This window comes from Pongo pygmaeus, chromosome 15 (assembly GCF_028885625.2).
Source record: "Pongo pygmaeus isolate AG05252 chromosome 15, NHGRI_mPonPyg2-v2.0_pri, whole genome shotgun sequence".
NCBI lineage: Eukaryota > Metazoa > Chordata > Mammalia > Primates > Hominidae > Pongo > Pongo pygmaeus.
Genome location: NC_072388.2, coordinates 73,411,126 through 73,429,444, shown reverse-complemented (window position 1 = coordinate 73,429,444; position 18,319 = coordinate 73,411,126). Strand labels below are relative to the sequence as shown.

General features: G+C 43.6%; 2 protein-coding genes and 1 pseudogene across 4 annotated transcripts; 1 reads left to right on the top strand and 2 right to left on the bottom strand.

Moving 5' to 3' along the window:
- Positions 1–1,148: 1,148 nt before the first annotated feature.
- On the bottom strand, positions 1,149–4,079 carry ISCA2 (iron-sulfur cluster assembly 2). Its single transcript, XM_054447898.2, has 4 exons — positions 3,932–4,079; positions 3,625–3,727; positions 3,387–3,502; positions 1,149–2,954 (listed from the first exon to the last, which is right to left on the bottom strand). Exons 1-4 carry the CDS (start codon positions 4,000–4,002, stop codon positions 2,780–2,782), a joined length of 465 nt encoding a protein of 154 aa, XP_054303873.1. The 5' UTR covers positions 4,003–4,079; the 3' UTR covers positions 1,149–2,779.
- NPC2 (NPC intracellular cholesterol transporter 2) lies at positions 3,598–17,768 on the top strand. Of its 3 annotated transcripts, none has more exons than XM_054447897.2 (6): positions 3,598–3,746; positions 4,448–4,592; positions 11,308–11,415; positions 13,160–13,332; positions 16,942–17,019; positions 17,426–17,768. In XM_054447897.2, the coding sequence occupies exons 2-6, from the start codon at positions 4,511–4,513 to the stop codon at positions 17,438–17,440; spliced, it is 456 nt and encodes a 151-aa protein (XP_054303872.1). In that variant the 5' UTR covers positions 3,598–3,746; positions 4,448–4,510; the 3' UTR covers positions 17,441–17,768. The 3 variants fall into 3 exon arrangements, with proteins under 3 accessions (XP_054303872.1, XP_054303871.1, XP_054303870.1); XM_054447896.2 differs by lacking the exon at positions 3,598–3,746 and adding an exon at positions 4,213–4,258; XM_054447895.1 differs by lacking the exons at positions 3,598–3,746; positions 17,426–17,768 and adding an exon at positions 4,223–4,258 and having other exon boundaries at positions 16,942–17,121.
- LOC129013177 (ras-related protein Rap-1A-like) lies at positions 13,754–16,513 on the bottom strand (annotated as a pseudogene).
- Positions 17,769–18,319: the final 551 nt, after the last annotated feature.

Here is an 18,319-nt window from a genome sequence, read left to right as displayed (position 1 = left end):
TTATAACAAATGACAAAAGAACAGAGCTCGATTCTCAGAAGTTACAGAAAGGTCTCTTCTCTTACACCTACTTTAGTAGTCTTTCCTAATCTTTTACTTCTCAACTTCTTTCCTCCTATCCCTTGTAATCAGTCAACATTCCCATACGAAGAAACTATGGGTGGGCCAGGCATGGTGGCTCATGCCTGTAATACCAGCACTTTGGGAGGCTGAGGCAGGAGGATTGCTTGAGCCCAGGAGTTCGAGACTCCTGTGCAACATGGTGAAACCCCATCTTTACAAAAAATACAAAAAGTAGCTGGGCTTGGTGGTGTGCACCTGTAGTCCTAGCTACTTGCGGGGGCTCAGGTGGGAAGATTGAGCCTGGGAGGTAGAGGCTGCACCTCTGCACTCCAGCCTAGGAGACAGATTGAGACCCTGCCTCAAAAAAAAGAAAGAAACTAAGAGTGGATGGGACACATAATTTACATACCATTGGTCACTGTCATCACATAACTGAAGTATGGTACCACAATAAGATCTGGGCATTGACCAAGAGACCTTCTCTTTGAAAAACAACATAAAGTCTCCACCAATGGAGACTTCTTGCTGCCACTTCTGGTTTCCCCATGAAGCTTTCTCAGTGTGAAGTAACATGATTTTCCCAAATCCGCCTTTTTTTTTTTTTTTTTTTTTTTGAGACAGTCTCACTCTGCTGCCCAGGCTAGAGTCCAGTGGTGCAATCTTGGCCCACTACAATCTCCGCCTCCCGGGTTCAAGTGATTCTCCTGCCTCAGTCTCCCGAGTAGCTGGGATTACAGGTGTCCACCATGCAGTTAATTTTTGTATTTTTAGTAGAGATGGGGTTTCACCATGTTGCCCAGGCTGGTCTCAAACTCCTGACCTCAGGTGATCTGCCTGCCTTGGCCTCCCAAAGTGCTGGGATGACAGGCGTCAGCCATCGTGCCCAGCCCCAAATCTGCCTTTTTCTAAACATAAAATTCCAATTCTCCCATTAACAGTAGATACTCACATATAAGCTTCTGCATTCTAAGGGACTCTGTTTCTGTCTAGTGCACCACTGTAATTTGATTGATGTAGTAACAAAAGCTGTTCTGCTCGTGCTCAAGAGTTTTAAAACCACAAAATCAATAAATAACCCACAAAAATATTCTTAAAGAATATATTCTAATGTTTAAAATGTAGCAAAATCTTTTTAAGGAGGATGAAAGGACAGGTAGTCTGAACTGAAACCCTATCAGGCGCAGGTACTGGCGGCACTGTCTTGGTCATGTGTGCACACAGATGCTCCCATCGTATGCTGCTTTCTGCCTCCTTCCATCAGCTCTAAGAAATGTGCTCAGGTTTCTGAGTGTCCCCTTCTCTCCTCTAACCGCACGGGTTTGTTTTCTCTAAGTCCTAGGTTTTGCCATGTCAGAAATGTATCTAAGTTGCTGTCTCAGATATTTTCTAAACTCTATTTCCATTTTTTTAAATAGTAAATTCTTACAAAATGACCGTAATTCCAATCCAGTGCAGAAATGCAAGTCTTTGCTGTAACAAACTTCTAGGCTCCCAAGCAAAAGATGGATTTAACCAGTAACTCTTCCAGAATCAACTTGGTTGTAGTTTCTCCAACATCAGTATTAATAAATCATTCAGTGTGGTGATGGTGGTAGATTTTCTTTCACTGTCTGTCCACACGGCTCCACAGCACTGTAACAGGATTATTTCAAGCTCCGAAGCCTATTTAAGTGCCACACCTACACAAGTACTTTAATTCACTGGAATTTGTGATTTTAAAAGCTTTCTGTTCGGTGACCCTAAAGTAGAGTTGCCAAGGTCAGCAAATAAAAATATACGAGTTAAATTTGAATTTCAAATAATTTTTAGTATATGCCATATTTGAGACATGAGCATACTAAAAAATTATTTACCTGAAATTCAAATTTAACTGGGCATCCTACATTTCATCTGGTAACCCAATCTAAAAAAAGGTTCCTAAGAATCTATTACCTATAACAATAAAGGGATCACTTCCTGCTGTGCATGAGACCACAGCCATTTTACAACAGACGGCAGGTGAAGCAACATATCCTAAAAAGATTCAGTCATTAAATTGTCACAGAATCTTAAAATGTCTGTACGAGTAGGGAGGCTATTTTTGAAATAATTCAGTATCAGTGAGGGTTTGGTCCAAGTTTTCTGGGTAACGGGCTCTCGGTTTTATGACTCCTAGCAGATCCACGAGTATGAGTGTAAAATCTATCAGGAAGTGGCAAATGGGCTGCATAGACAATAAAGATAAGTCAAGTGGCACATTCTGGCAGGGTGAAATGAAAAAGAGAACATTTCATTTACTTTTCTCATCCTCTAATAACTGGTGTCCAAGCTACCCAATCTGTGATCCTGATCCATAACACAATAAGAACTTTCTTTAAAATGAAGCTTTTATACATAGCTATCCACATATGTACAAGCAGCTCTTAAGGCAAGAGAATTCCAAATTTTAGAGCCATGGAGGCTCTACAGATTATACGGAGTTTCAACCAGTGATTAAATCTGAGGTAACAGCATCTGGAGGCTCAGCCTTAGCACTGAGTGGAGTTGGAGGGAAAAATTAAGCCAAGAATAAAATCTTCACGTTCTGAAAATAATAGTGGCAAAACACAACACTCCTGGACTGCGGGAAATAAAATTGAGAGGGACATGATTAGAAAGAAACCTCTAGAATTCTACTAATTCCAGGTTCTTCAAATTGGTACAACTGGTGACAATCTCAGAGTCACCAGTCATCGCATCAAAGTTTGATAGAGAAGGATGACCCACAGGAGCAGCCTTGCTGTGCTTGAGGATTGTTCAACACTTGAAATGAGCTTCGGATCAGTTCTTGGCTGAAGTCCACCTGGGCCCCTTTCACGAAGGCCAAGCTATCAGAGTCAACCACCACTCTTGCCCCACCCTGTTCAAATACCCTGAAAAGGCAGGAGGAAGGCATTAATGAGTATCGCAAACACAAAAAAGACACCCCCTAAGCCCAGAGGTGCACATCCTCTGTTTTCTAAAGTACAGAGGGAGCTTCCCGATTACCTTTAATAGGTGCTGATTTTCTTTGAGGCAAAATGATTCAATGGAATAAATACTGGGAAACGTTTAGGGACTTAAGCCTGGAATCTAGTCCAGCCTGACTTTCTACCGACTAACCAATGGACCTGGGCAGGTCAATTTTGCTCCTGTAACTGTTATTTTGATTCAGGACAACAAACCTTTACTGCATCCTCACTGTGAGACGGGCGGTGTTAACCATCCCAGGTAAACCCTTTAAATTTGGAATAAAAGTGCACCTCAAACTGGAGACACTTTTGTCCCTCCCGTACCTCCTTTGGGACCCACCCCTTCCTCCTTGCCTGTCGTCGGGGTTGATAACTGTATCCAGTGAAAATTTGTATTGGAATCCGGAGCATCCACCTCCCTCCACTTGCAGCCTGAGGAATTCTGACCCTTCGGTGATTTCCAGAAGCCTCTGAAATGCAGGAAGGGGGATCAAGAATAGCGGGCAACGGGACTTAAAGGGCTGAGTGAAGAGCAGTTCCCGCTGCTCCCGCCAATCGCCTGGGTACCGCCGCCCCGCGTCCGGCCTCCTACCTGGACGCAACTGTCTGTGAGGCGGATCTGCCCTTCGCCGGCCTCGGGGCTGGAGGACGACGCTTCCCGACGCGCCTGGGGTCCCAGGGAGGCCGCGAGGAGCCTGCGCGCAAGGGAGGAGGGTGAGCCCGGGAGCAGAAGGGGCACCTTGCAATCCTCGACCTGGAGCGCCTCACGCTAAACCTGGCGACCCCCACCTGGACGGCCTCCCACCAAACCCTCGCCTCCCCCACAGGCCTTAGTTTCCCATTTGTCCTAGAGGCGCAGAACCAAACACCCTTTCCAGGTGCCTTTCTAGTCTTGGTACCTGCCCCTCGGCCAAGGAGTGACCGCTTTCTGCGTCGCGGCCGTTAGGGACAACCCCCGGGCGGCAGCCATCTTCCTCCACAAGCTCCGCCCCTCGCGTCTCCTCCGTTTCTCACCCGGGGCCTCGGGAGGCGGAGAGAACGAACAGGAGGCCGGGACTTCACGGAGGCCCCGCCCCCAACATGCCTATTGGGTACTGCGGGAGGAGAAGGTGCCTGATTGGCTAGAAATGCTCCCGACAGCAGCGGCGGGGACGCACCCAGGAAGCGGGGAGTTGCTCTTAAGGGAAGGAACGGGGCGGGGAGGAGTGAGGCGGGGCGGGGCGGAGGTGGGTCCGGGCGGGTCAGGCGTCTGAGGGGATGGCATGGGCGGAGACTGCAGGCTTCTGGGCCCGAGAGGGCTGGAGCTGGCTTCCCGGAGTCGGAGGCGGGGCGCGGGCGGGGCGCGGGCGGGCCTCAGCAGTGGTTACTGGTGACAGGTCGCCTGACTGGGCTCCTCCCCGGGCCCGCCCCCACAGGTTTGTCTTGTGACCGCGGGCGGCCGCTGCTTCTTTCCCGAGCTTGGAACTTCGTTAGCCGCGATGCGTTTCCTGGCCGCTGCATTCCTGCTCCTGGCGCTCAGCACCGCTGCCCAGGCCGAACCGGTGAAGTTCAAGGACTGCGGTGAGCCCCAGGCCCGCCCAAGGTTCCCGCGCCCTCTGTGGAAGGCCCCGCCGGACCCCCGCGCTGAGACCCCCGGGGCTGGGGTGGGCGGATTCCCTTGGGCGGCCGGGCTGAGCCTTGGACCCTACCTAACTGGAATGGGCTGGGTCGGGGGAGAAGGCTCCGGCCTCCATGAAACCCGACCGCACACAACTTTGTTTCTTTCCTTAGAACGCGTGTTTTGGGGTTCCTGGGAACTCCAGGAGGTGGGCCTTTTGCTGAAGTTTCCTAAAGTTTGTAGGGCGGATAACAGAACGGCTGTATCCAGCGCTGGTGGAGGGGTGGAGCACAGAACTTCCTTTTATTTATGCTTTGTATCTTGGAATCCCGCCTCCCCCTTCCAACTCCCTTTGCTTTTCTTTTAATTTCCTTTTTGCTGACAAGTCAAAGGTCAATTCCCCTTTTTCATCATTTATTGTTACAAATAGGACTTCCTTTGGGCTTTGGAATCTTGTGATTCTTAATCAGTTTTTCCTTGTATAAATCTCATTGTTTCTCTAATCACAGCTTGTGACACATAACTCCCTCTCGCCGCTGTGGTTGGAATCTGTTGGAAAATAACAACAGGTGGTAGAAATTCTGAGTGCCTTCATTGAGTCGAGTCTATAGAATTGTCGGAACAGAAGTCGAGCAATTTTGTTCAGAGGTGGAGGTAGAGAGATACAACTGTCAATGAAAGAGGCATGAAACTGACTTTGTAAGATCTATGAGTGGAAAGGAAGCACGGAGATCGTATAATCAATAATTGAATTCCAGGGATGTTGAGTAGCCTACCTAAAGTCACGCAGCAGAATGGGGAACCAGAGTAAGTGTAACCGCCCAAGGAGTTCACCTTGCCCACTGCCTAGACAGAGCGGATTTATCAAGATGGGATTTGCAATGGCGAAAAGAGTAATTCACACAGAGCCGGCTGTGCGGGAGACCAGAGTTTTATTGTTATTCAGATCAGTCTCCCCGAGCATTCGGGGATCACAGTTTTTAAGGATAATTTGGCGGGTATGGGCTCGGAAAGTGGGGAGTGCTGATTGGTCAGGTTGAAGATAAAATCATAGGAGGATCAAAGTGAGTTCTTCTTGCTGACCTCTAGGTGGTGTCATTTGCTGCATCGGAATGCAGGATCTGCAACATATCTCAAGCGCTGACCTTAGGTTTTTTACCAGGAGCAATTTGGGGAGGTTCAGACTCTTACAGCCAGAGGCTGCGTGGCCCCTAAACTCTTAGTTAATTTGTTAGTCCTACAAAGGCAGACTGGTCCCCAGGCAAGAAGGGGTTTTTCAGGAAAGGGCTATTATCCATTTCGTTTCAGAGTTTAAACTATAAATTCCTCTCCAAGACTACTAGTTCAGCCTACACCCAGGAATGAACAAAGACAGTTTAGAGGTTAGAAGGAAGATGGGTAGGTGAGTTCTGATCTCTTTCACTGACTTAATTTCCTCAGGATTTTTGCAAAGGCGGTTTCATAAGTTTGCTGCTTTATATCCAGTGCCCAGGTAATAGTAACTGCTCGATGAAATGTGTTGAAAACATAGATGGAAATCTTTTTCCCCTATGTCATAAAAATTCATGTTGAGACAAAAGCAAAGTTGGGGATTAAGGGACAGGATTGATTAAGGAATGGAGTGCTGGCCGATTAACACTTCAATGCTATTCCATTGATTTAGGAGACTGGCACTTGAAAGCTATTATCGCTTCAAATTACTGCCTTTCCCTCCATTAAACTTAGTAGCCAGCGTTTGGATGAAGACACTATTAATTTTAATAACTCATTCCGGCCAGGCACAGTGGCTCACACCTGTAATCCCAGCACTTTGGGAGGCCGAGACGGGCAGATCACGAGGTCAGGAGATTGAGACCATCCTGGCCAACATGGTGAAACCCCATCTCTACTAAAAATACAAAAATTAGCTGGGCATGGTAGCGTGCACCTGTAGTCCCAGCTACTCGGGAGGCTGAGGCAGGAGAATCGCTTGAACCCAGGAGGTGGAGGTTACAGTGAGCCAAGATCATGCCACTGCACTCCAGCCTGGCGACAGAGCGAGACTCCGTCTCAAAAAAATAAAATAAAATAACTCATTCCATCCTCACAAGCTGTCTTACAGATGACGAAAGTGAAGCACGTAGAGTAACTTGCCCAAGATCTCACACCCAGTAAGTGGTAGGAAACAGTGGGTCTTTGTGAGCCACTTTGGGTTTCCAAAAAAAGAAAGGAAATAAATCCAGAAATTATTCTACTTATTTGAAAAAGCAGGAGTACACCTATGGGAAGAAGTTTTTAAAGGGAAGAAGGGTTTCAGTTACAGATTTTTAATTTACTTTTGAATTGGGAAATATGATATGAAGACTTCAGTGCCCACATCAAAAGATTTTTGTGTTCCACTCTACACCCACCTTCCCTGGCGTGGGATTTCCTCAAGTGAGAAAGTGGACCAAGCAAACTAATTTTGTAATGTTTGCTGGTTACAACAGAGGAGTTTGTTCTATTGACACTGGAAGTCTAAGAACCTCTTGTCATCAGAAAACTGGATGAAAGAGCTATAAGTACTACCCTTTACTTACTTCCTACTAGATTATGTGACTCCGCCTTGAAAGAAGCAGGTGGAAGCTGGACATTGAAAGCCTTAACATTAGCACTGATTTTCAATAGATTGTTGATTGAAGTTCGGGATTTCTTTTTTCCCTGTTCACCGAAAATGGGTTGCAGTGGAAGAGAGTGTTTCTCAAACTGTTTTGGATGCTTAAGAGCATGTGCAGTTTGAGAACTTTGCAATGATGGAGAAGCAAGCTGAGGGGTAAAGGACTGCAAGGTACTATTTACCGACCTAGCTGGAGCAGTGTTGGTCAATGTGATGATAGTTAAAGAGACTTTTCCACCCAAGGGCAGGTACAGGCAGCAAAGAACATCTACTTAGATTTCTCAGTTCATATCATACTTTTATAGTACTGAGCTAATCTGGTGACTGAATGCATAGCAGATAATATACTCTCAACCTGCAGTTTGCCTCTGTCTTCATGCATTCTACTTTTGAGACAGAAAGAGTCCATCCTAAGTATATTTGAGGTGAGAGGTCCAGTTTTTGTGTCAGAAGGGAACTTGCTAACTACCCAGAGCAGCTATTCTAGATTAAACTCATGGACTAAATCCAGATATGATAATAATAATAAATATATGTATCACTATGTTCCAAACACTTACCTAAGATCTGTATTTGTGTTAGCTCAGCTACACCATTATCCCCAGAGAGGTAAAGTATCTTGCCTTGAGGCTATACAGTAAGTAGCAGAGATAGTGAGATTTCAAACCCAGGCATTGGGCACCAGAGTCTGCCTCTCAGCAATGATGGCTGAATGGCAGAACTTAACTTACCCTGTTGCAGGCACTGTTATCAGGCAGTTCACTTGCATTCTCTCCCATTCAACTGCCCAGTCTCTGGGGCAGAAGGAAATGGGATTTTTAAAGACTTTATTTAAACCTTTTTTGGTCAAGCATTTATTGTATACAAGTACTTTTGTCCTTGGTTAGACTGAGATTAAAATACATACATACACACACAGACACACACATACACACTTATTTTAAGAACGCAGGTTCCCAAAATCGAGTATACATCTGTAGATTGCAGATGTGTGCTTAAAATCCGTTTTTGAAACTACTTAGAAACAACCTGGACAAGTCAGATGAATCCAATTTCTCTTCTTAAATTTTTTAATTTTGAAAAATGTGTATTTGTTTTGAGGATTCCCAGGGATAAATCCTATTTCTGACTCTTTCTAGTACCTTCTTACATCTCATCCTTATGTTTTTAACATATGCAGTATTTGCAAGTGTATCATTCCCAGCAGCTATATAGACCCACGCCAAGTTAATATTGCAGAGGAAATGAAACCCAGACTCAGGTAGCAGTATTCTTCTTTAATGCAGCTGGCACTTCTGCCATCTTGGCTGTGTGAGTCAGTGCTATTTGGAGTTAAGTTTAACTTGTGCCCTAAGCTTATATTGAAACTGTAAAGACCTTAACCTCTGTACTCCTCTTCATCCCCTTGATTCTTGGAAAAAATCCAGATCTTAACAACCTTAGTCAAGGTTTAAGGTACTTCATGTTGTTTTTGGAGCCAAAATATTTCATGACTCATAAGTGGGCCTTAAGAGGACTAAATGATTGAAGAAACTGCAGAAGTGCAGTGAAAATGGTGCAGTTTCCAATTCAGAAGTAGGAGGTAGTTCCTCTCTTAAGGGTCATTCCTAGTTCAGAGATGGTAGGTGGTTCTTCTGTTTAGGGTCACTCCTCTGTTCAGTGTTAAGTGGTAGTTCCTCTTAAATTCCATAGTCTGCTTACTCGGAAGTGAGTAGGCTTCTGGAATCAGTCTTATTTTATTTTATTTTATTTTTTGAGACGGAGTCTTACTCTGTCACCCAGGCTGGAGTGCAGTGGCGCAATCTCGGCTCACTGCAACCTCCGCCTCCCAGGTTCAAGCGAGTCTCCTGCCTCAGCCTCCTGAGTAGCTGGGATTACAGGCAAGCACCACCATACCTGGCTAATTTTTGTATTTTTATTAGAGACGAGGTTTCACCATGTTGGTCAGGCTGGTCTCGAACTCTTAACCTCGTGATCCACCTGCCTTGGCCTCCCAAAGTGCTGGGATTACAGGATTACAGGCATGAGCCACCATGCACATCCTTGAATCAGCCTAATTTTAAAAGCCAAGACTGATATTGTGACACTTTTCATTGTTTTACCTATACCTTTAATAGTGCTGCTTATTTCTCTAGGAAGTCAAGTTGAGGTGAAAGAATGAAGGGATTCCAGGAAGACAAAATACTGGGCAAAGGATTTACCAGCAGTTTGGGAGAAAGGGTACAAAATCTGGATAGAAGATACTTCATCACTGAAAATCACAGAGGATATAGGGGTTGAACCTCTACGATAGAAAGAGAATCATGGTGAGGGGCAAAGAGGTGATGCTGAATTAAGAAACCTGAAAAGTTGAGTTTGAGACAGACCTTCATCCAGAGTCCTCAAGTAGTTCTCAGATGCGAATTTCCTTGGGGTGTCCTTCCATTTGTCAACATGGCTATGTATTTAAAGCTTCTTTCAGGTTCCGGTGACAAGGGCTTCCAAGTCAGGCCCACCCATTGAGTCTTCAATCTGCCCCTTCCAGGCAATGTGACCTTGGACAAATCTCAGTAATCTTTGCTGTTCTGGTTTCTAACCCCCAAAACAAGGATGATAAATCCCATTGTTGTGAGATGTTTTCTTCAGATGCCTCTGCTTTCCTTCATCCTTGCTACTCAAGGTACAATCTCCATAGGGTCTAAAAATGAATGATTCAGGAACTAAAAACTCTTGAAGCCAGATTCAAGGAAGGTTCAGTCTGTTCTGGGATCTGGCAGACTTTCCAAGCAATAATAGCAGACTCCCTCAATCAGTGTTTGCTCATGTAGAACTTGAGGTAGAAAGATGGTGTAATTCATTTCTGATCTTCCTCCGTGGAGTTTCAGGCTCTACATTTGCTTTCTAGCTGTTTCTGCATAAAGTGCGGTTTTTGGCCATGTGCAGTGGCTCATGCCTGTAATCCCAGGACTTTGGGAGGCCAAGGTGGGCAAATTGCTTGAGCCTAGGAGTTTGAGACCAGCCTGGGCAACATGGTGAAACCCTGTCTCTACAAAACACAAGAATTAGCCGGGTGTGGTGGTGCATGCCTATTGTTCTAGCTACTCAGGAGGATGAGGTAGGAGGATCACTTGAGCCTGGGACGGTTGAGGCTGCAGTGAGCTGAGATTGTGCCATTGCATCTAGCCTGGGTGACAGAGTGAGACCCTGTCTCAAAAAAAAAAACAAAAAACAAAAAACAAACAAACAAAAAAAACAGGCTCACGCCCGTAATCCCAACACTCTGGGAGGCCTAGGCGGGCAGATCACGAGGTCAGGAGATCAAGACCATCCTGGCCAACATGGTGAAACCCCGTCTCTACTAAAATACAAAAACTTAGCCGGGCATGGTGGCACATGCCTGTAGTCCCGGCTACTCGGGAGGCTGAGGCAGGGAATGGCTTGAACCCAGGGGGTGGAGGTTGCAGTGAGCTGAGATTGTGCCACTGCACTCCAACCTGGTGACAGAGCAAGACTCCATCTCAAAGAAAAAAAAAAAAAAATGTAGTTTTTCCTTTCCTGTAGTGAACAACTTTCATCAAATTTACATGCTAATCTATATGCTAGAAAAAGAAAGGGAAAATAGGAATATTTTCATCCAAAGGAAGGTTGAAGCAAACGTCTTCAAGGTTTAAGTTTAAACTGTGACCCTTACCGTTAAGAATGCAAGACAAGACTCTAGGAATGTTTGGAATTTCTCTGATTGAAGTTTAATTCCTTTAATATGATCATTTATGGATATGGTCTTGATATTATTTAGTATGACAAATATTAACTTTCTCTTGATCAAAAAACCAACTAGCTTCTTTATCATCTGAATTAGAGGCTATGATTTTAGCAGCAAGATGAATCAAGATTCTGACTTCTAATTGGGCGTTATTCTTAAAGATTCCATCCTGGGAAACAGTCCGAGGAGAATAAGTTGACCCTAAATGGGAGAGCAGAGCACCTTCTCATTAGGTGGTGGGCAGCCTAGCTAGCTTATTTCTCCTCCTATTCTCCTATTCCAATTTATTTTTCTTTTGCAGGTTCTGTGGATGGAGTTATAAAGGAAGTGAATGTGAGCCCATGCCCCACCCAACCCTGCCAACTGAGCAAAGGACAGTCTTACAGCGTCAATGTCACCTTCACCAGCAGTGCGTAAAAGTGGCTCTTACCTCAAATTCATGTTAAAGCATAACCTAAATATCAAGTGTTGGAATAAGCATGGGAATGGAGGGGAGGGGAATTGGCAGTCATGAATTTTATGATTTCCTTTGCACCTCGTGCAAAGCTGGGGTTCACTGTGTCCTTAGACATCCTTCTCATGCAGGGTCCGTGGCTGCCAGACTCCCTTTAAGCAAACAGGGAGATGTCCATGTGTTCACAGGTTAGAGAAGATGGCTTGGCTTTTCTCTGTCCTGTCTTGACCCATATTACATAGCAGGCTTTGATGGGAATGTCAGCTCTGTTTAGCTACAGACTGCAGAGTATTAGTATGGACCCCAATTCTTTAAGCTTTGGAACTCCTCCAAAATGTTGTTTTAAGCAGTAATGCCTTTCAGCTATTAAGTCTACATCCCACCTGAAAATAAAGGTACAACTAATACTTAACAGCCTCCTTAAGATTTAGGGAACCCACTGGGGACCCAAGAAACAGCCAAGAAATCTGAGCTTTCTTCTCCAATATTCAAGAAATATCATTGGAACTTTTTGCTTTCTTGTACCACATCACTTTGAGATTTTTAAGAATCTAGACAAATGTAAAATCTTTTATTACTAATCAGGGCATGTTCCTTGAATCCTTTCCTCATTTTCTGTCCTGTGAAACTAGACTAGACAGTGTAATAAGAAACCTCAAAGTTCCTGTCATCTTTTGTTCATAAGCCCAAAGACAGCTCTAATTACTAGCTCCCTGTTTCCTCTCTGGACTATACCCTGGCCTCTCTATTGTTCCAAACCAAAAAAAAAAAAGCCTTCTGAACAAGTCATCCCCGACCCAGACAGAAAGAAAGAAACAGAACCAATTTTCTGGGTCTCCAAAATACCCTAATAACTCATAAGTCTGATTGCCCTCATTTTATAATACCTTTATTCCTCCTGGCCATCTTGTGATGTGGAGGGTAAAGTTTATAAAGAAATGCATGTCTTTCTAATCTTACCCAATTTCTTTCTCTCTCTCTCTCTTTTTTTTTTTTTTGAGACAGAGTCTCACTCTGTCACCCAGGTTGGAGTGCAGTGGCGCAATCTCAGCGCACTGCAACCTCCACCTCCTGGGCTCAAGCGATTCTCCCGCCTCAGCCTCTTGAGTAGCTGAGATGACAGGCGTGCGCCACCACACCTGGCTAATTTTTGTATTTTTAGTAGAGATGGGGTTTCTCCATGTTGGCCAGGCTGGTCTCAAACTCCTGACCTCAGATGATCCACCCGCCTCAGCCTCCCAAAGTGCTGGGATTACAGGTGTGAGCTACCGTGATCCAGCCTAATCTTACCCCGCTAAAGGGTTACCTCTTTCACTGTTGTTACAGACCATGACATTTAAGACACACAATATACTTGGACAGAAGCTGATATAAATAGCAAACAGAAAGTTTACTGCCAAAAATCAGTTGCCTCATTAGATAAGGTTGTTTATCCAGGTATCTCTGATTCTCCTAAGAAACTATGAAGGGCCATGAAGAGCAAGGTTAAGAGCAAAGAAAACTTCTGCTGATTGCTTCTTTTTTTTTTTTTGCATAATTACGTTTGGAATGAATGCTTGTACCGTGCTAGTACCGAGCACCACTACCAAGAGAAATAGACCCTAGGAATGCTGTTGCTTGGGATTATTTCTGAATTTTTGATTTAGAGTTTGAAAACAGGTTATTTTCTTTGCCATCTGATTCTCTTTTTTTCTCTTAGATATTCAATCTAAAAGCAGCAAGGCCGTGGTGCATGGCATCCTGATGGGCGTCCCAATTCCCTTTCCCATTCCTGAGCCTGATGGTTGTAAGAGTGGAATTAACTGCCCCATCCAAAAAGACAAGACCTATAGCTACCTGAATAAACTACCAGTGAAAAGCGAATATCCCTCTGTAAGTGATACCATTATTGAGGACATGGGAGGCCTTGGGACTGGATTAGAGTTCTGAGGGCAGTGGGCAAGAAGCAGAGACGGGGGTAAAGGGCCCCTTATCTCTATGATGAAGAAGCAGAAGCCCGAGGGAAAGGAGATAGGTGCGGTGTTAGGCGTCAGGAGGTAGGGCAGGTCTTTTTCTTTGTGTCTCTTCATTCTTTCACTATGACCTGATAGTTAGCCTGGGCCTAATGATGCCATTTGTTTTTTAATGTACTAAAATTTAATCATACATAAGAGCTGTAATTTAATCTGACAGTAAAACACAAGAAGCAATATTAGAGTTGGTTTAGTATATTGTGTATTTTAGCTTTGAAAGCCATAGAAATCAGTTATCCCAGTTTTTTTCCTATAAAAGACCCATTTTTCCAAAGCATTATGCACAATTTTAATTAGAGTATAATGACAGAGGATATTCCATAATTTTTAAAATATAAAATGAAGTCATTGACTCAAAAAAGTTATCTACTGCAATATCAATATCATCACAGATATAAAGTATGATGATTCAACTTTTTAGTGCTTGATAGGGAGGAATCATGATAAAAAGGTCAATATGAAATCATTTGATTATAGTAGCAATATCTAACATTTGAAATGCATCCATGCTCTTTTGTATAATCATATTAGAGTCAAGTATATTTTCACATCTGTTATGTCTTATTTTCCAAGAGATATACACAGAGCAATTTTTTTTCTCCAGGGAACTTGTACAAACCAATATAAGATCTAAATTCTTCACATAATGTATAAAACAGGAGAAGCCTCTTCAAATTTATTTTTTGAAGTCTGGAACGCTGGCACTTTCCAATTAGGCAATAGTTCTTCATTCCTGTAACCTAGCTCAGAGCTGCTGCTGACTATGGGCCTAGGGCAGCAGGCATGATTTCTTTTTAGGCTGTTTCTTTTCCACTGGTGTTTTTCTATTTATCTGTCTGACCAGGTCATAAAATATTTCGTTAACATTGACCTTTGACTTTGCAGATTATTCTAAAATGGCACAGTTCCATCACTGTCATTCTAAATTCTGGCCCTGTTCTTTGCCGAGTACTCACTCATCTTCCAGGTCACATTTATTGCCAACCAAAATCATTGGAACATCTTCTGTGTCCTTAACCAGTAAAATCTGTTCCCTCAGGTCCTGTAAGTCAAACGTGGACTGAATATACTAGTGCAAAACCTTGGCCATTCTTCATATACAAATCCCTCATTGCTGTAAATTGCCCTGTCCCTGCAGTATCTAGGATTATAAGCATACACTGTTGGCAGTCGACTTCACCTTGCTTTCTGTGGGAATCTTCTATCGTTGGGTCATATTTTTCAACAAAAATTCCCTGAACAAACTGAACCATCAGAGCAGACTTCCCAACACCTCCTGAACCAAGGACCACTAGCTCACCCGTGATGTGGTCTGTTTAAATATTGACGATTCCCCTGGTCTGGCACCTCCTCCACCTCCTCCTCCCTCCTCCTCTCCCGGCTGTGGCTCCTGCTTCGGCTCTGCACGGCAACGGCTGATGCCATTTTTATATACAATATTTCACTTGGTTCTCATGACCATCCTATGTAGAGGTGATCTTATCTCTATTTTACAGCTGAAGAAATTTGAGCCTCTGAAGTTATGCAATATGAACAGAGTCCACTCCACTAAGAAGTAGTAGAGCCCAGGTTTCGAGCTGGGTCTTGTAACTCCAAAGCCTGTGCAATGTTAAAAGATTTTAGCCAGGTACCAAATAGTTAAAGATCCAAGTTGTCTTAACATTGTCATCAGAAAATCCTGGTTTCTCCATTAGTCTCTTAACAAAACAAGAGAGCAGTAGTTTGTTAGCTCCATGGCAGAGAGGTAGCTTTTTCTAGCCTCCTTTCTCCCCTCCAATCCCCACCTTCACCTCATCCCTGCTGCACCTACCTCTTTTTCTACCAAGCACTCGTAAGGTAGATCCTGCTGCAGTGGACCTGTATTAAAGATATGTATCTTGATAAGAATGGAGGAAATAGAGGGATGGCCTTTTTCCATGAAGAAAAAGAGCCGCATTTCTTGAAATCAAGTAGAACTCAGGAGCAATATCTGGCCATTTATTTTTTAGGAAAGGTAAGTAATTAAAGAACATTCTAAAGAGACTCAAATATAGGGTGTCTGTGCTTAAGGGCTGTTGGAGACCTTAGAGGTCAGGGACAGATTAGTAGATGAATATCCATATAACCATGGGCATGTCTGAACCTCAGTTACGTATGCAGTGACTAGTCAGAGCCTGGTACGTAGTAGGTACTTAATGTATGGTAGTTATTGTCTGTTAAATGAGTTACATTTAATTTGAAAAATAGCTCAAACTGTTTAAGCACTAAATGAAGCAGTAGTTAATGTATCCTAGTCTGGAAAAACTCACAAAGCAAGTTTCAAGAACCTGAATATCATTGCCACTCACATGTTCCATTATGAAGAAATATTAGAGTACAAAAGAGAGGTAGTAACTAGTGACAAGTAAGCTAATGTCCACATAAGAAAGGACCTACAGAGTGTCAGTGAGTTATCAAGAATTGGAAGGGACCACTCACATGATATCAGTGTAACAAGTCAAGGCAGGGATTTCTGATGAAGTACATTATTAGAAAGCAGTTTAAGGGCGTTAACTGAAAGTATATTGCTACAAAAGGTTGTCATCCTTGAAATTATTCATACAGCTACAGACTTCTCTGGGCCATCCTTTGTGCTTTGACATTTCCATTTCTAGCTAACAAGAATATTTCCTTATACCTAAGAATCTAAATTTTTTTTACTCTCTGCTCTTCATGGTTACATTGGGAAAAAGCTGGATCAGACAGCCAAATACTTGAGAAATTGCTTAAATGTGAAATTATTCATGTAAGCCTTCATGTGTTAGTCCATTTGCCTTGTTGTAAAGGAATACCTAAGACTGGGTAACTTGAAAAGAGGTTAGATCAGCTCACGGTTCGGCAAGCTGTACATGAAGCATAGTGCCACCACCTGCTTCTGGTGAGGCTTCAGGAAGCTTACTGTTAGGACAGAAGGCAAAGGGGAGCCAGCGTGTCACATGGCCAGCACCAAAGCAAGAAAGAGAAGGGGGAGGTCCCAGACTCTTTTAAACAGCCAGACCTCAAGTCAGTGAGAACTCACTCATCACCAAGGGGACGGTGCTAAGCCATTCATGAGGGATCTTCCTCCATGATCCAGTACTTCCCACTGGGCCCACCTCCAACATTGGAGGTCACATTTCAACATGAAATTTCAAAGGGACGAATAACCAAACCATATCACTTCATTTATGTGCCATTGATCTAAGAGAGAAGAGAAGGCTTTAGAAATTACTTGATAAATTAACCAAGTTAGTATGTGGTGCTGCTAGCATCAAATCACAAGTATAACTTAGTTCACTCTCTTAAGGCTGTAAGCTGTGCCCACATGCTAAGCAGCCCTCATGATTTAAGAAAAAAAGTATGAGGAGTTAGGAAGTTTGCTACTGTACATCTAGGATTCATAGTTAAGCCAATTATGGATAGAAGTCAGGTCCTATTTTCATTTTTCTCAATTATTTTTCTCTTTCTCCAGATAAAACTGGTGGTGGAGTGGCAGCTTCAGGATGACAAAAACCAAAGTCTCTTCTGCTGGGAAATCCCAGTACAGATCGTAAGTCTATCTGGGGGTGAGAGGGCATGGGTGGAGGGAAGAAAGAAGTGGAGGAGAAATCAGACTGAAACTAAATCAGTGCCATAAGATAAAAGGAATTTCAAGACTGCTGTTTTATGCCTCTCAACCTCTAAAAGCATCTAAGACTCTATTTCCTGAGAGCTCAGAACTGTTGCCTTTGTAATATCCTTTGTAAAAAAAAGGTTGAAGGAAAGAAGAGAGAGTGAGACTGTAGAGATTAACTGTCTTCATTGGTTTTTTTCTGTTGTAATAAGGAAGGTCCAGCCAGACAGGACCTGAAGGAGGTTGCTTGGGAATGTCTGATAACTTGCCCTAGGGTTATTGCCCTCACAGTGGAGGAAAGGTTCCAAACCACTTCCACTGAGCTGGGACATTACATCCACAGGTTTCTCATCTCTAAGTGCCTCATTGAGCTCGGTGCATCTGGCCAATGAGTCTGCTGAGACTCTTGACGGCACCTCCAGCTCTGCTGCTTCAACAACAGTGACTTGCTCTCCAATGGTATCCAGTGATTCGTTGAAGAGGAGGTGCTCTGTGGCAGAAATTCAGCTCTGGGTGGCTAGTTCTCAGTGGTTGTCTCATGTCTCTTTTTCTGTCTTAGGTGGTTTTCATTAAATGCAGCACTTGGTTAGCAGATGTTTAATTATTTTTTTTTAACAACATTAACTTGTGGCCTCTTTCTACACCTGGAAATGTGCCCTTGAATAAATAAAAACTCGTTTGTCTTATCTTCTGCATGTGGGCTGTGGTCTTCTCCTGCTCCTTTCAGGGTATGTTCTGCTAGAACCGTGGAAGGCAGGCCCCCAGTTCCGTGGTCCCAGAGTGCACTGAAGACATGACTTTTTCAGAAACTCCTTTTCCTCCTTTTTGTTCAGTAAGACCATATCTATTTTATATAAAATGGCCTTGTTTTGCTTTATTTGACACAATCTTATACCACCAAGCATGCTTGAAAGAAGCAGTGAAAGTAAAAATCACCTAGTTGAATAATAACGCCTGAAAGGTTGAAGGAACTGAATTTGGTGGGGAGGGCAGGTAGGGGTTAGGGATTATAGGTTAGGATGAGGCATGGTGATCTTTTGGGAACCCTCTGCTGTGAAGAAAGCCTAGAAGCTTACAAATGAAATGTGAAGTTGCAGCAAGTAGTGGCTAAATTAATTAAATCTTGGAGTTTCCTACTCTTAAAGTATAAGTATAATCATGGGCATATATTTTGCCACCTATTTTGATTCAGTATACTAGCAGTCAGCTCTTAGGTGGTACAGGGATTACAACCCCA

Excerpts from the sequence above, each read along its gene's own strand:
- ISCA2 (XM_054447898.2), bottom strand. The coding sequence starts at position 4,002 with ATGGCTGCCGCCCGGGGGTTGTCCCTAACGGCCGCGACGCAGAAAGCG. Across the intron at positions 3,728-3,931 it reads ACTCCTTGGCCGAGGGGCAG|GCTCCTCGCGGCCTCCCTGG; the intron begins GTACCAAGACTA and ends CCTTGCGCGCAG. Across the intron at positions 2,955-3,386 it reads GTTATCAACCCCGACGACAG|GGTATTTGAACAGGGTGGGG; the intron begins GCAAGGAGGAAG and ends CTGCCTTTTCAG.
- NPC2 (XM_054447895.1), top strand. The coding sequence starts at position 4,511 with ATGCGTTTCCTGGCCGCTGCATTCCTGCTCCTGGCGCTCAGCACCGCT. Across the intron at positions 11,416-13,159 it reads CAATGTCACCTTCACCAGCA|ATATTCAATCTAAAAGCAGC; the intron begins GTGCGTAAAAGT and ends TTTTTCTCTTAG. Across the intron at positions 13,333-16,941 it reads TGAAAAGCGAATATCCCTCT|ATAAAACTGGTGGTGGAGTG; the intron begins GTAAGTGATACC and ends CTCTTTCTCCAG.